The sequence below is a fragment of the Rhinopithecus roxellana genome, chromosome 14 (assembly GCF_007565055.1).
Source record: "Rhinopithecus roxellana isolate Shanxi Qingling chromosome 14, ASM756505v1, whole genome shotgun sequence".
NCBI classification, from domain to species: domain Eukaryota; kingdom Metazoa; phylum Chordata; class Mammalia; order Primates; family Cercopithecidae; genus Rhinopithecus; species Rhinopithecus roxellana.
Window position 1 is genome coordinate 43,833,813 of NC_044562.1, and position 17,429 is coordinate 43,851,241.

General features: G+C 41.4%; 1 protein-coding gene across 3 annotated transcripts in view; it reads left to right on the forward strand.

Moving 5' to 3' along the window:
• The window catches only part of HIBCH (3-hydroxyisobutyryl-CoA hydrolase), a 124,967-nt gene that overhangs the window by 2,615 nt on the left and 104,923 nt on the right, over positions 1–17,429 (forward strand). For 2 of the 3 annotated variants that reach the window (XM_010379746.2, XM_010379747.2), the window contains exon 2: positions 12,838–12,880. The exons of the other annotated variant lie outside the window; for it this stretch is intronic. In XM_010379746.2, the coding sequence (XP_010378048.1) occupies positions 12,838–12,880 (43 nt within the window). The remainder of the gene's footprint in view (positions 1–12,837; positions 12,881–17,429) is intronic. 3 annotated transcript variants of the gene reach the window in all.

The following is a 17,429-nucleotide window of genomic DNA, read 5'->3' on the forward strand; positions in this document are numbered from 1 at the left end:
GGGAGAGGGAGTCAGGAAGCCTCATCAGAGAGGTTGCTTTTCGCTGGGTGTGGTGGATCATGCCTGTAATCCTAGTACTTTGAGAGGTCAACGTGGGAGTTCAAGACAGTTCTGAGCAACATAGCAAGACCCCGTTTCTACAAAAAATAAGAAAAAACTAGCTGGGTATGGTGGCATACGCCTATCCTTCCAGCTTGGGAGGCTGAGGTGGGAGGATCACTTGAGCCTCAGAGTTCAAGTTTACAGTGAACTGTGATTGCGCTACTGCCCTCCAGCTTGGGCAACATGGAAAAACCTAGTCTCTAAAAATAAAAATGACAGGAAGAGATTACTTTTTAGGTTGTTAATAGGCCTCATTGCCTTTTCCATCTGCTCTGTACTCTGCTGAACTCTATTGTTTTGGTTCTTGCTCTTTGACTACCTCTCTTTTTTACTTCTACTTAGTTGTTTCTTAGTTGATCAAAGGCTCAATCTGTGATGCTCTGTTAGGTTGTTTTCTGTGTTAGGAATCATGAGCCTGAATGCAGAGGCCGAGAAGGAAGCATTGAAAGATGCTGGCTAGATGGTAGCATGGGGAAACTGGTGAGCTGGATAGAGTGCTCTGGAGAGGAGGCAGCTTCTCACCTGCAGGCATTGTTGCCCTTATAGAATATATAGACTCAGGGTTTCCATTACTACTGATTTTTCTGGAAAAGCTGGAAAAACTGCATTTTTAGGTGAAATCTCTTGATTTTTAAATGTTAGTAGTTTTCTTTTTCTTTTTCTTCTTTTTAATCTCTGCCGTTCCATCCAGATAATGTTAGTAGTTTTAAAACACTGCTCGGCTGGGCATGGTGACTCAAGCCTGTAATACCAGCACTTTGGGCAGCTGTGGCTGGAGGATCACAGCCCATGAATTCAAGACCAGCCTGGGCAACATAGACTGTGTCTCTACAAAAGATTTAAAAATTAGGTGTGGTGGTGTGCGCCTGTAGTCTTAGCTGTTCAGGAGGCTTGAGTCCAGGAGATTGAGGCTGCAGTGAGCCCGTGATCATACCACTGCACTGCAGCCTGGGTGACAGTGAGACCCTGTCTCTAAAAATAAATAAATAGAATACAGAAATAAAACGCTACTGACCAATACCACAGTTGCAGTTGGCATCCTTCTGGCAGTTAGTTTTCAGCTGTCGCCTTCTCATGTATTCCTTACAAAAAACGGAGAGATTCCAATGCCTCAGTGATTGTACGTGCATGTGGCATGAGACATACCTTTAGTTCTAACTTTTCTTTCAAGCTCTAGTCTTTCTTCTGTTGAATATTTCTGCTTATGTTAGTACAAACTAAAATTCAGAATTGAATTTGTATTTCATCCTGCAAACCAGTGAGCTTCTTTCCCTGTCTTTTCTATATTCTCCTAGTTGTCCTGGTCTGAAATCTTAAAGTCGTTTTTGACATTCTTTTCCAGTGAGTTTTTACTCTATAATAACTCGTGATAATATCCCTCCCTTCTGTTTCCACAGCTGCTGTTCTTCATCACCCCATGCCTAAATTATTGGCCTCCTGGACTTGATTTTCTGCTCTATTCACACCTTGCCTACTTCTGGGATAATAATTTTCACTAAGCACTACTTTGTGATGTCATCTTCCTGCTTAAGCAGTTTCATGTAGTTGTTTAATTGCATGAGGCCATGTTTGTTTTATTGGATAATTGCAAAAAGTTCCTGAGTGATAAAGTTCTCATCTAAGACAGTTGTTTATTTAAACTACACACATCATAACCACCTGGAGGGTTTGTTAAACACAGATTTCTGGGCCCCACAGTTTCTTGTTCAGTAGGTCTGGGGTGGGGCAGAGAATTTCAGTTTCTAGTAAGTTTCCAGGGGATGTTGATGGTACTTGTCCAAGAACCATACTTTGAGAATTGTTCTAAAAAAAGCCAAGTTAACATCAGCTGAAGGAAATAAGCCTGATAAAGTTAATTAAGAAATTAGAAGTAGCAGGCTGGGCGCAGTGGCTCACACCTGTAATTTCAGCACTTTGGGAGGCTGAGGCGGGCGGATCAAGAGGCCAAGAGATCATGGCCATGCTGGCTAACGTGGTGAAACCCCGTCTCGACTAAAAATACAAAAAATTAGCTGGGCATGGTGGCCGGCACCTGTAGTCCCAGCTACTCGGGAGGCTGAGGCAGGAGAATGGTGTGAACCTGGGAGGCAGAGCCTGCAGTGAGCCGAGATTTTGCCACTGCACTCCAGCCTGGGCGACAGAGAGAGACTCCTTCTCAAAAAAAAAAAAAAAAAAAAAAAGGAGATGTGCGTGCTCTCTTCCTCTCCACCAGATGGCAGTTTTGGAGCCAGTAGAAAGGAAAGATCATAAATTCAGAATTACTTGGGGACACTGAATTCTCAATTACATTTTGAGATATAAAAGCTAATATCAAATTTTAAATGACAGCTGAATTTGAATTAGAACAAGTGGGCCAGGTGTGGTGGCTCACGCCTGTAATCCCAGCACTTTGGGAGGCTGAGGCAGGCAGATCACCTGAGGTTGTGAGTTAAAGACTAGCCTGGCCAACATGGAGAAACCTCGTCTCTACTAAAAATACAAAAATAAGCTGGGCGTGGTGACGCACACCTGCAATCCCAGTTATTCGAGAGGTTGAGGCAGGAGAATCGCTGGAACCTGGGAGCAGAGGTTGCAGTGAGCCAAGATTGTGCCACTGTACTCCAGCCTGGGTGACACAGCAAGACTCTATCTCAAATAAAATCAATCAACCAACCAAATGGAAGCAATATGATTATGTAGTATTTGGCAAGGAATTTGGTTGTATATATGTATTTTTTTGTAATTGGTCCACAGATTTTTGTGACCTATAAATTTTGTGTACAGTGGCTTTGTTTGATAGGTTTACGTTAACTTTGAGTTAAATTCTGCCTTATATATGAAACTGGGACTTGGAGTTCTCTTTGTTTACTCGTTAAAACACTGCAGTTAGTACTTAAACTATTACATAAGAGTTGCAAATCTGGCAACACCTTCTTGAACCGACATTTGGGTACTGGCCTCATTAAGGAATCTAAAGTCATTCTGGATTTTTATATTTAAAATTTACAAAAAGATAAAATTGAGTCAAGTTGAAAACATTTTAGAAATGGTGTTTTAGGGTAGTGTAGTTCACACTTTAAAAGTAATTATGAAAACCTTATTTAGAAAGTATCCCTAAATAAGATATGCTTTGTTGCTTCAGTTTCATAATTATAAAGTGTTAGTGTTGATTTTTAATGACAGCTTCCTTCTTTGAAATCATTTAGGGGAGCTTCAAACAAAGTATCTGTGCCTGTGCCCCACCTTCAGAGTTTGATTTAATTGGTCTTGGGTGTGACCTGAGCTTTGGAATTTTTACCTGTCTCCAGGTGATTTTTTTTTTTTTTTTTTTTTGGAGACAGAGTCTCACTCTTGTCGCTCAGGCTGGAGTGCAGTGGCACAGTCTCAGCTCACTGCAACCTCTGTGTTAGAAATACCAAAATTGGGCCCGGTGCGGTGGCTCAAGCCTGTAATCCCAGCACTTTGGGAGGCCGAGACGGGCGGATCATGAGGTCAGGAGATTGAGACCATCCTGGCTAACACGGTGAAACCCCGTCTCTACTAAAAAGTACAAAAAAAAAAACTAGCCAGGCGAGGTGATGGGCACCTGTAGTCCCAGCTAAGCTACTCGGGAGGCTGAGGCAGGAGAATGGCGTAAACCTGGGAGGCGGAGCTTGCAGTGAGCTGAGATCCGGCCACTGCACTCCAGCCCGGGCGACAGAGTGAGACTCTGTCTCAAAAAAAAAGAAAAAAAAAAAAGAAATACCAAAATTGTTAGATGATTGGTGCTGTGAAGAAAAGTCAGCATAGAGACAAAAAGATTTCTCAGCAAGCAATTTTTACTTTCTGCAGAAGGGTGCTCAATCACAGATGGAACAATGGCGAGAGCACATTTGACAAAGGAAAAGCAGACATATTTATATCCCTTACGCATTTATGTTGTCCTTACTGCTGTGTCGTGCATCCTTTGGCTGGAGCGGGACCTCACACTCTTAAACTGATACCCAATATGCTAATAGCGTAAATAGGTAAGTGCAGGGAAGAACAAAGAATTTGCTTATGAAAGGTTTAAGGAAGGGATAACATTTTTAAATAAGGAAGGGGCATAGGCTGTGAGCTGGAACGTGCCTGTGAGCATGTCCAATAGTTATGCAGGATAAGGCTTAACAAGGAGTTATTAGCACAAAGCAAGGAGACTTGAAGAAAGTCTTTAAAAGAAATTATTATTTCTAACACTTACGATTTATTCTTTAACAAGAAGAAAAACTTTGAAGAGGAAACTTTTTACTTTCTTTTTTTTTTTTTTTTTTTTTTTTATTATACTTTAAGTTCTAGGGTACATGTGCATAACGTGCAGGTTTGTTACATATGTATACTTATACCATGTTGGTGTGCTGCACCCATCAACTCGTCAGCACCCATCAATTCATCATTTATATCATGTATAACTCCCCAATGCAATCCCTCCCTCCTCCCCCCTCCCCCCTCCCCCCTCCCCATGATAGACCCCAGTGTGTGATGTTCCCCTTCCCGAGTCCAAGTGATCTCATTGTTCAGTTCCCACCTATGAGTGAGAACATGCGGTGTTTGGTTTTCTCTTCTTGTGATAGTTTGCTAAGAATGATGGTTTCCAGCTGCATCCATGTCCCTACAAAGGACGCAAACTCATCCTTTTTTATGGCTGCATAGTATTCCATGGTGTATATGTGCCACATTTTCTTAATCCAGTCTGTCACAGATGGACATTTGGGTTGATTCCAAGTCTTTGCTATTGTGAATAGTGCCGCAATAAACATACGTGTACATGTGTCTTTGTAGTAGACTAATTTATAATCCTTTGGGTATATACCCAGTAGTGGGATGGCTGGGTCATATGGTACATCTAGTTCTAGATCCTTGAGGAATTGCCATACTCTATTCCATAATGGTTGAACTAGTTTACAATCCCACCAACAGTGTAAAAGTGTTCCTATTTCTCCACATCCTCTCCAACACCTGTTGTTTCCTGACTTCTTAATGATTGCCATTCTAACTGGTGTGAGATGGTATCTCATTGTGGTTTTGATTTGCATTTCTCTGATGGCCAGTGATGATGAGCATTTTTTCATGTGTCTGTTGGCTGTATGAATATCTTCTTTTGAGAAATGTCTGTTCATATCCTTTCCCCACTTTTTGATGGGGTTGTTTGTTTTTTTCTCGTGTATTTGTTTGAGTTCTTTGTAGATTCTGGATATTAGCCCTTTGTCAGATGAGTAGGTTGCAAAAATTTTCTCCCATTCTGTAGGTTGCCTGTTCACTCTGATGGTAGTTTCTTTTGCTGTGCAGAAGCTCTTTAGTTTAATTAGATCCCATTTGTCAATTATGGCTTTTGCTGCCGTTGCTTTTGGTGTTTTAGACATGAAGTCCTTGCCCATGCCTATGTCCTGAATGGTACTACCTAGATTTTCTTCTAGGGTTTTTATGGTATTAGGTCTAACATTTAAGTCTCTAATCCATCTTGAATTAATCTTCGTATAAGGGGTAAGGAAAGGATCCAGTTTCAGCTTTCTACTTATGGCTAGCCAATTTTCCCAGCACCATTTATTAAATAGGGAATCCTTTCCCCATTTCTTGTTTCTCTCAGGTTTGTCAAAGATCAGATGGCTGTAGATGTGCGGTATTATTTCTGAGGACTCTGTTCTGTTCCATTGGTCTATATCTCTGTTTTGGTACCAGTACCATGCTGTTTTGGTTACTGTAGCCTTGTAGTATAGTTTGAAGTCAGGTAGCGTGACGCCTCCAGCTTTGTCCTTTTGACTTAGGATTGTCTTGGCAATGCGGGCTCTTTTTTGGTTCCATATGAACTTTAAAGCAGTTTTTTCCAATTCTGTGAAGAAAGTCATTGGTAGCTTGATGGGGATGGCATTGAATCTATAAATAACCTTGGGGAGTATGGCCATTTTCACGATATTGATTCTTCCTATCCATGAGCATGGTATGTTCTTCCATTTGTTTGTGTCCTCTTTGATTTCACTGAGCAGTGGTTTGTAGTTCTCCTTGAAGAGGTCCTTTACATCCCTTGTAAGCTGGATTCCTAGGTATTTTATTCTCTTTGAAGCAATTGTGAATGGAAGTTCATTCCTGATTTGGCTCTCTGCTTGTCTGTTGCTGGTGTATAAGAATGCTTGTGATTTTTGCACATTAATTTTGTATCCTGAGACTTTGCTGAAGTTGCTTATCAGCTTAAGGAGATTTTGGGCTGAGACGATGGGGTTTTCTAAATATACAATCATGTCATCTGCAAACAGGGACAATTTGACTTCTTCTTTTCCTAACTGGATACCCTTGATTTCTTTCTCTTGCCTGATTGCCCTAGCCAGAACTTCCAACACTATGTTGAATAGGAGTGGTGAGAGAGGGCATCCCTGTCTTGTGCCAGTTTTCAAAGGGAATTTTTCCAGTTTTTGCCCATTCAGTATGATATTAGCTGTGGGTTTGTCATAAATAGCTCTTATTATTTTGAGGTACGTTCCATCAATACCGAATTTATTGAGCGTTTTTAGCATGAAGGGCTGTTGAATTTTGTCAAAAGCCTTTTCTGCATCTATTGAGACAATCATGTGGTTCTTGTCTTTGGTTCTGTTTATATGCTGGATTACGTTTATTGATTTGCGAATGTTGAACCAGCCTTGCATCCCAGGGATGAAGCCCACTTGATCATGGTGGATAAGCTTTTTGATGTGCTGCTGAATCCGGTTTGCCAGTATTTTATTGAGGATTTTTGCATCAATGTTCATCAGGGATATTGGTCTAAAATTCTCTTTTTTTGTTGTGTCTCTGCCAGGCTTTGGTATCAGGATGATGTTGGCCTCATAAAATGAGTTAGGGAGGATTCCCTCTTTTTCTATTGATTGGAATAGTTTCAGAAGGAATGGTACCAGCTCCTCCTTGTACCTCTGGTAGAATTCAGCTGTGAATCCATCTGGTCCTGGACTTTTTTTGGTGGGTAGGCTATTAATTGTTGCCTCAATTTCAGAGCCTGCTATTGGTCTATTCAGGGATTCAACTTCTTCCTGGTTTAGCCTTGGGAGATTGTAAGTGTCCAGGAAATTATCCATTTCTTCTAGATTTTCTAGTTGATTTGCGTAGAGGCGTTTATAGTATTCTCTGATGGTAGTTTGTATTTCTGTGGGGTCAGTGGTGATATCCCCTTTATCATTTTTTATTGCATCTATTTGATTCCTCTCTCTTTTTTTCTTTATTAGCCTTGCTAGCGGTCTGTCAATTTTGTTGATCTTTTCAAAAAACCAACTCCTGGATTCATTGATTTTTTGGAGGGTTTTTTGTGTCTCTATCTCCTTCAGTTCTGCTCTGATCTTAGTTATTTCTTGCCTTCTGCTAGCTTTTGAATGTGTTTGCTCTTGCCTCTCTAGTTCTTTTAATTGTGATGTTAGAGTGTCAATTTTAGATCTTTCCTGCTTTCTCTTGTGGGCATTTAGTGCTATAAATTTCCCTCTACACACTGCTTTAAATGTGTCCCAGAGATTCTGGTATGTTGTATCTTTGTTCTCATTGGTTTCAAAGAACATCTTTATTTCCGCTTTCATTTCGTTATGTACCCAGTAGTCATTCAGGAGCAGGTTGTTCAGTTTCCATGTAGTTGAGCGGTTTTGATTGAGTTTCTTAGTCCTGAGTTCTAGTTTGATTGCACTGTGGTCTGAGAGACAGTTTGTTATAATTTCTGTTCTTTTACATTTGCTGAGGAGTGCTTTACTTCCAATTATGTGGTCAATTTTGGAATAAGTGCGATGTGGTGCTGAGAAGAATGTATATTCTGTTGATTTGGGGTGGAGAGTTCTATAGATGTCTATTAGGTCCGCTTGGTGCAGAGATGAGTTCAATTCCTGGATATCCTTGTTAACTTTCTGTCTCGTTGATCTGTCTAATGTTGACAGCGGAGTGTTGAAGTCCCCCATTATTATTGTATGGGAGTCTAAGTCTCTTTGTAAGTCTCTAAGGACTTGCTTTATGAATCTGGGTGCTCCTGTATTGGGTGCATATATATTTAGGATAGTTAGCTCTTCCTGTTGAATTGATCCCTTTACCATTATGTAATGGCCTTCTTTGTCTCTTTTGATCTTTGATGGTTTAAAGTCTGTTTTATCAGAGACTAGGATTGCAACCCCTGCTTTTTTTTGTTCTCCATTTGCTTGGTAGATCTTCCTCCATCCCTTTATTTTGAGCCTATGTATGTCTCTGCATGTGAGATGGGTCTCCTGAATACAGCAGACTGATGGGTCTTGACTCTTTATCCAGTTTGCCAGTCTGTGTCTTTTAATTGGAGCATTTAGTCCATTAACATTTAAGGTTAATATTGTTATGTGTGAACTTGATCCTGCCATTATGATATTAACTGGTTATTTTGCTCGTTAGTTGATGCAGTTTCTTCCTAGCCTCAATGGTCTTTACATTTTGCCAAGTTTTTGCGATGGCTGGTACCGGTTGTTCCTTTCCATGTTTAGGGCTTCCTTCAGGGTCTCTTGTAAGGCAGGCCTGGTGGTGACAAAATCTCTAAGCATTTGCTTATCTGTAAAGGATTTTATTTCTCCTTCACTTATGAAACTTAGTTTGGCTGGATATGAAATTCTGGGTTGAAAATTCTTTTCTTTAAGAACGTTGAATATTGGTCCCCACTCTCTTCTGGCTTGTAGAGTTTCTGCCGAGAGATCTGCTGTTAGTCTGATGGGCTTCCCTTTGTGGGTGACCCGACCTTTCTCTCTGGCTGCCCTTAAGATTTTTTCCTTCATTTCAACTTTGGTGAATCTGGCAATTATGTGTCTTGGAGTTGCTCTTCTCGAGGAGTATCTTTGTGGCGTTCTCTGTATTTCCTGAATTTGAATGTTGGCCTGCCCTACTAGGTTGGGGAAGTTCTCCTGGATGATATCCTGAAGAGTGTTTTCCAACTTGGTTCCATTTTCCCCCTCACTTTCAGGCACCCCAATCAGACGTAGATTTGGTCTTTTTACGTAATCCCATACTTCTTGCAGGCTTTGCTCATTTTTTTTTCTTCTTTTTTCTTTTGGTTTCTCTTCTCGCTTCATTTCATTCATTTGATCTTCAATCGCTGATACTCTTTCTTCCAGTTGATCGAGTCGGTTACTGAAGCTTGTGCATTTGTCACGTATTTCTCGTGTCATGGTTTTCATCTCTGTCATTTCGTTTATGATCTTCTCTGCATTAATGAGTCTAGCTGTCAATTCTTCCACTCTTTTTTCAAGATTTTTAGTTTCTTTGCGCTGGGTACGTAATTCCTCCTTTAGCTCTGATAAGTTTGATGGACTGAAGCCTTCTTCTCTCCTCTCGTCCAAGTCATTCTCTGACCAGCTTTGATCCGTTGCTGGTGATGGGCTGCGCTCCTTTGCAGGGGGAGATGCGCTCTTATTTTTTGAATTTCCAGCTTTTCTGCCCTGCTTCTTCCCCATCTTTGTGGTTTTATCTGTCTCTGGTCTTTGATGGTGGTGACGAACTGATGGGGTTTTGGTATAGGTGTCCTTCCTGTTTGATAGTTTTCCTTCTGACAGTCAGAAGGACTCTCTGTTGGTCTGTTGGAGATTGCTTGAGGTCCACTCCAGACCCTGTTTGCCTGGGTATCAGCAGCAGAGGTTGCCGAAGATAGAATATTGCTGAACAGCGAGTGTACCTGTCTGATTCTTCCCTTGGAAGTGTCCTCTCAGGGGTGTACTCCACCCTGTGAGGTGTGGGGTGTCAGACTGCCCCTAGTGGGGGATTTCTCCCAGCTAGGCTACTCAGGGGTCAGGGACACACCTGAGCAGGCAGTCTGTCCGTTCTCAGATCTCAACCTCCGCGTTGGGAGATCCGCGGCTCTCCCCAAAGCTGTCAGACAGAGTCGTTCGCGTCTGCACCGGCTCCCGCTACTTCCCCTGTTGGTCTTCAGCTGTGCGCTGTCCCCAGAGGTGGAGACTACAGAGACAGGCAGGCTTCCTTGAGCTGCTGTGAGCTCCACCCAGTTCGAGCTTCCCAGCGGCTTTGTTTACCTACTTAAGCCTCAGCAATGGCGGGCGCCCCTCCCCCAGCCTCGCTGCTGCCTTGCGGATAGATCGCGGCAGACTGCTGTGTTAGCAGTGAGGGAGGCTTCGTGGGCGTGGGACCCTCCCGGCCAGGTGTGGGATATATTCTCCTGGAATGCCTGTATGCTTACAGCGCAGTATTGGGGTGGGAGTTACCCGATTTTCCAGGTGTTGTGTGTCTCAGTTCCCCTGGCTAGGAAAACGGATCCCCTTCCCCCTTGCGCTTCCAGGTGAGGCGATGCCTCGCCCTGCTTCAGCTCTCGCTGGTCAGGCTGCAGCAGCTGACCAGCACCGATTGTCCGGCACTCCCTAGTGAGATGACCCCAGTACCTCAGTTGAAAATGCAGAAATCACCGGTCTTCTGTGTCGCTCGCGCTGGGAGTTGGAGACTGGAGTTGTTCCTATTCCGCCATCTTGCTCCGCCCCTCAAGAATCCAACTTTTTACTTTCTACACTCTGCCTCCCAGGTTCAAGCTATTCTCCTGCCTCAGCCTCCTGAGTAGCTGGAATTACAGGCGCCTGCCACTATACCCAGCTAATTTTTGTACTTTTAGTAGAGACGGGGTTTCACCTTGTTGGCCAGGCTGGTCTGGAACTCCTGACCTCAGGTGATCTGCCTGCCTTGGCCTCCCAAAGTGCTGGGATTACAGGCATGAGCCACCATGCCTAGCCAAGTCTCCAGGTGATTCTAATGCACAGACTAGTCTTGGAATCACTGGGCTAGGATAAGAACACTTTACTTGTGGTGAGACAAATTCAAAAATGCTAGTTCAGGAATGTGAACTGTGACTGACTTAAACAAATAGGTCGTTTCTCTCTATTGTATAATTCAATTTGAATGTTATATAAAAAGAAAGAAATATAAATTTTGAAAGGTAAGTTGGGTTACAAATATTTTTATAAATCCAGTCATCCAAGTTGTGGTTACAAGTGGTAACTGGTCATACTGCCTTTTGTGCAACCTCAGGCTGTTGGTCTTTGTATAATCTCAGAGTATCCTTGAAAAATTAACAGATTGTCAGTTTATCAGTTCCATTAGATAGTATATGTATCTGTACATGTGCACAGCCCTTATCAGGCTGCTGTAGCTACTGATTCTAGCTTTGACCTCTTTCCATAGATCTTAAATTTAGTTTCTTAAACAAAAAGCATGCATCTTAGTATATTCTAACTATAGTATTTTTATGTGCACATCTGTCATTACATTGTGGGTTTCTCAAGGGCAAGAGCTATGTCTTTTAGGAAATTTTTTAAAAAGCCCAAAGCATAATGATACAACATGATGAATTTTCACGAACTAAACATACCTAAATCACCAGCACCTGGATCAAGAAACAAGCTTTCCGGAGGCCCTCCTCATGCCTCTCTTAATCAATGCCCTTCCCGGTGTTGCCTTTTACTTTCTTATTATAATGTACATAAGGCACTTGAGTACACTGTTCTGAAGTTTATAGCTTAGTGAACTTATACCTGCAGTCCTGTAATTAGCATCGGGATAGGGACAATTTCCAACGTTCCATGTTTGTTCATGCCCCTTACCAGGTGACCCCACCCTCACCATTTTCATGTCCATTATCAGTGGTCACTTTGGTCAAGCTGTGTCTCAGGCTTTGTATTCCTAGCCCAACAAGCACTTTTAAAACAGCAAAAATAGAAGTGTGTTGTGTTTATTGTTTTGTAGCCTGCTCTCCTTTTGTGATTTGTCATGACTGCTTTTCCATGTTAGTATTTTTAGTGGTTGTGTAATGGCTGTGTGTATTAATAGACACAGTCTTTAAAATAATGCTCTATTCTTAGACATTTACTTTGTTTTCAGTTTTTCCATCATGTAAATAATTGTGAACATATTTATCAATCAAACTTTGGTCATATTTCTGAGATTTCCCTAGTGCACATGCTTGCAGAATTAGTGGATTGAAGGGTGTGATCATTTTAAAGGCTGTGGATTTGTGTTTCCAAACTGTTTACCAGAAAGGCAGTACCAATTTATACCTCTCTCTACAGTGTCTGAGAATGCTGTTTGTATTGCATCTTTAACAAATGTTTTTTCTTAAGAGTAATGACTTTATTTTTTAGAGTAGTTTTAAGTTGATGGAAAAAATGACCTGCAAATTTGAGCAGAAAAGTTTGACAAATAATAAGGACATGTATCAACCATTACACTGTCGTACAGATAAGCTTCACTGCCCTAAACATCTCCTGTGTTCCAACTGTACATCCCTCACTCACTCCCCCAAACCCCTGGCAACCACTGATCTTTCTACTGATTTCATAATTTTGCCCTTTTCAGAATATCATACAGTTGAAATCAGAGTGTGTAGCCTTTTCAGACTGGCTTCTTTTGCTTAGTAGTATGTATGTATTTAAGTTTCGTCCAATTTTTTTTTTGTGGCATAATAGCTCATTTCTCTTTTTCATGGCTGAATAATATTTTATATGGTTGTATTGAAATTGGTTTGTCTTCCAGCCATTGAAGAACATCTTGGTTACTTCCACATTTTGGCAGTTATGAAAAGTTACCATAAAATTCATGTGCCAAGTGGCTATACCATTTAATGTTCCCACCAGTGAATGAGAGCTAAACCTTTTAAAACTTTTTGTTCTAATAATACCTTTTAGAAGAGGCTGAAACAAAAGGTGATATACTATTTGTAAACTGAAGCATGACTACCCACATTACTGTTCTCATTTTATTCCACATTTGTTTCAGGTTTAATGCATTCAAAAGGACTAATACCATACTGCACCATTTGGTAAGTTTTGCAGGCATTATTTGTATGTGTAACTTAAAATGTCATTGTTAGAGAAGTAGAGAAATACTGGTATGGCAGGTTTCCTTGACCTTGGTACATCATGGTTCTCAACTGTAGCGTCAAGACATGGCCCATATACCTTGTAGGAGGTGGCATAAGATTATGGTTAAAACCATGGTTCTTACAAGTCAGAATGCCTGGGTTAAATAATGGGTTCACTACTTCATCTTGGGTGGGTACTTGGTCTCTTACAGCTTCCCTTTTGATATATATAAAATGAGAATAATAATAGTATCTACTTTAGAATGCTTTTAAATGATAAATAAGATAATTGTATTAATCAGCATTCTCTAGAAGGACAGAACTAATAGGACATATGTATATATGAAAGGGAGTTTATTAAGGAGAATTGACTCACATGATCACAAGATAAAGTCCCATGATAGGCCATCTGCAAATTGAGGAGCAAGGAAGCCAATGATGGATCACCCTGAGTCCTAAAACCTCAAAAGTAGGGAAGCTGACAGTGCAGCCTTCAGTCTGTGGCCAAAGGCCCGAGAGCCACTGGCAAACCACTGGTATAAGTAAGTCTAAGAGTTCAAAAGCTGAAGAACTTGGAGGCTGATGTTCGAGGGTAGCAAGCATCCAGCACCGGAGAAAGATGAAGGCTGGAAGACTCAGCAAGTCAAGTCCTTCCAACTTCTGCCTGCTTTTATCCTAGCCATGCTGGCAGCTGATTAGACGATGCCCACTCAGACTGAGGGTGGGTCTACCTCTCCCAATCCACTGACTGAAATGTTAATCTTCTTTGGCAATACCTACACAGACACACCCAGGAAAAACACTTTGCATCCTTCAATCCAATCAGGTTGACACTCAATGTTAACCATCAAAATAATGCATTAAAAAATCTAGCATAGTCTTTGGGAGGCCGAGGCGGGCAGATCACGAGGTCAGGAGATCGAGACCATCCTGGCTAACATGGTGAAACCCCATCTCTACTAAAAAAATACAAAAAATTAGCCAGACATGGTGGCGGGCACCTGTAGTCCCAGCTACTTGGGAGGCTGAGGCAGGAGAATGGCGTGAACCCAGGAGGTGGAGCTTGCAGTGAGCCGAGATCGCGCCACTGTACTCCAGCCTGGGTGACAGAGTGAGACTCCATCTCAAAAAAAAAAAAAAAAAAAAGCATAGTGCATGGCATGTAACAGTCATTTTATACGTTAGCTATTATTGTAATGGTACCCTTGCAAAGTTAAATATCCATAGTTTACCAGATTGTAAGGAGGAAATACATTTTATTCACTTTTATATCTCTTATAGAGGCCGACAAGTAAATTGCACATAAAAACAATAACAGGTCATCTGATATCACTGTATTCTAGGTGGTACTGTAAGTATTTGTCATGTTATTAGCTCAGTTAATTCTCATGATACTCCTCTGGGGTACATACTACAGATCTCTTATTTGCAATTCTAAAACCCTAAAACCAAAAGTTTTTTGTTAGTTTGTGGTAAATGCATTGGCAAAATCTGACCTGGATGTACTTGAAGCTCTTTTAGTTTTTATCCTAACCAGTGTGAACACTTATGGTTTGGTGCATAAATACAAAAACACTTTATTACTATGTAATCAAGTATTACAAGGACCTAGACTCCTCTTGGGGTATTTTATAAAGCATTTAGTATGTACTGTTTTCAAAATCTAGAAAATTTTAGGAATTAAGGGATTGTAGCCTTATCTCTGTATAACAGGGCAGAAATTGAGGGACAGAGAGGCTAAGTAACATGCCCAAATGTCACAGCTAGTAATTATGAGGTGTGATTTGAGTCCTGGCTATCTGTCTTCATAGATTTGCTTTGTACGCTCTATAGCCTCTGACAGAGTGAGCACTAAGTAACTATTGCAACTGTGCCTCTGTTAAACCTAAGTGGAGATGGGGATACAAAGCCTGGCATATCCCTTCCTAACTGTGTTAGTCTGTTTTTTTCTGTTGCTTATAACAGAATACCTAAAACCGAGGAATTTGTAAAGAAAAGGAACTTATTTCTTGTAGTTAATGTAGGTTGAGAAGTCCAAGGTCAGGGTGCTGCATCTGGCGTGGGCCATTTTGCAGGTGAGTCCTCTCTGTAGAGTCCCAAGGTGGTACAGGGCATCATGTGACGAGGAGGCTAAGTGTGCTAGCCCAGTTCTCCCTCTTTCTCTTATAAACCCACAGTCTTACTCCCATACTAACCCATTGATTCATTAACTCATTAATCCATTAACCCATTAATTTATGAATGGGTTAATCCGCTCTTGTGAGCAGAACTGTCATGCCCAATCACTTCTTAAAGGACTCACCTTTTGGTATTGCCACATTGGAGGGGGCAAATATTTGAACTACAGCACTACCCTTACTTATTTTATTCAGCTGTTGTACATGGAGGCTGAGGAGTTTCCTAGAAAAAAAACTAGGAGCGGTGTCAGTGACTCATATTTAGACTAAGTACATAGGTGGAATGGGAAGACATGACAGAATCCAGATCACATGGCGACTATGGTGCATGGGGCAGAAAACACCTGGAAAGAAGATAAAGACTCTCAGGGCCTGGGGGTTGAATAGTTCTGAGTCTCAGTGTTTGCTTTTGTGAGTGCCTCAGGGGTAGGGAAAATGTATCCCAAGCAATTCTTCTGTGGCCTTTCTGAGAGAGTGAGAGAGAGAGAGACAGAGAGAGATCCTTTTTATTTCATGGTGGAGTGATGGAAGTATGCCATTGATGGCAGTATTGCAGGCAGAGTTATGAGAAGTGGACAGGATTATTTTGCGTTAATAGCGTGACATTCGTGGTGACGCTTCCGAGATAGAGGTAGGGAATAGAACCCAGAAGGGAGGACAGAATTCTGCATTTCTGCATATAAGGTTTGTCAAGCTAATGAAAGCCAGTGGAACCTGTCAGTGAAGCCTCATTTGTATCTGTAGACTAATTTGGAAATACTCTTACTACAAAAATATTCAGGGAAATACTTTTTTTTCTTCTTTCTCCATAATCTATTTTAAACTCTTTTTTTTGTTTGTTATGAGACAAGGTCTTGCTGTGTTGCCCAGGCTGGAGTGTAGTGATACTAGCTCACTGTAGCCTCGAACTCCTAGGCTCAGGTGATCCTCCTGCCTTAGCCTCCCGAGTAGCTAGGACTACAGGTATGGACCACCAACCCAGCTAATTTTTAAATTTTTTGTAGAGATGAGGTTTCTACGTTGCCCAGGCTGGCCTCGAACTCCTGGGCGCAAATGATCTTCCTGACTTGGCCCCTCAGTGTGCTAGAATTATAGGTGTGAGCCACCATGCCTGGCCTATTTTAAATTCTTAAACACCATTTTAATTTAGTGAGCAAAAGGTCATTTAATTTTGATCTGGATATGGAGAAAACTTCTATTTTCATTTTCTTTTTTTCCTTTTAGAAAGTAGTTCTATTCAGTATTGAGGGTATAGTGTTTGGAGTGCATGAAATGATACTGTGCATATCATTGTCATGACAGCACACATGTTCTTTTTATATATGTCCAGATGGTGTCCTAGAATTATTCATAGCCCTTTTAATCCTACATCTGAATCTCTTTTCCTCCACATCTAGATTCCTAGTTCCCAAGAATACAGTGGATGATAGTGTTTTAGTCCATTTGAGCTGCTGTAACAAAATACTGTAAAATGGGTAGGTAGCTTATAAAAAACAATTTATTTCTCATAGTTCTGGAGGCTGGGGAGTTCAAGATCAAGGGGCCAGCAGATTTGGTGTCTGGTGATGGCCAGCTTCCTGGTTCATAGACAGCCTTGTTGGCCATCTTCTCTCTGTGTCCTCTTGTGGTAGAAGGGGTGAAGAAGCTCTCCAGGATTTCTTTTATAAGGGCATTAATCTCATTCATGAGGGCCAACGTGACCTAATCACCTCTCAAAGGTCCCACCTCTTCTGCCATCACCTTGGGGGTTAGGATTTCAACATACAAATTTTGGAGGGACACAAACATTCAGTCTGTAGTACTATACAAGCTAATAGTTAGCTTGTTAATATTTCATAGATGCTGGCAGAAGACGTGACAATCTTGGATTAGAAAAAGAATTTTTTGTGAGTGGTACAACGAGCAACACTGAGCAAGTTTTCTCTTGCTCCTCAAGCCTCAGGGGAGTGATACAGAGGACCCATATGAGTGTCTGCATTTGCAGAATATTGCATGATAGTACAATTGTCATGCGATTTGGGAAACCTGCTGGTTTTAGCAAGCTGTAAATAAGTCTGCTGTCTGTCTCAGAGGAAGACATTACCTTCTTCTTCATGGTGGCTCACAGCTAAGACCTTCTTCTTCACGGTGGCTACCTTGAAAATGACCTGGGCAAGGAGTGGTCAGTCCCTTGGGTTCATGGCATACCCATTCATAGCATACCCAGCAGTAAAGTACAGAGAAATTCCAGTGCTCATGCCAGATAGCATCTCTCAGCAGCTAAGTTCCATTTCTTGACCTAGGTAGTGGTTACAAGAGTTTTGCATTATAGTAATTGACTAAGTTCTGTA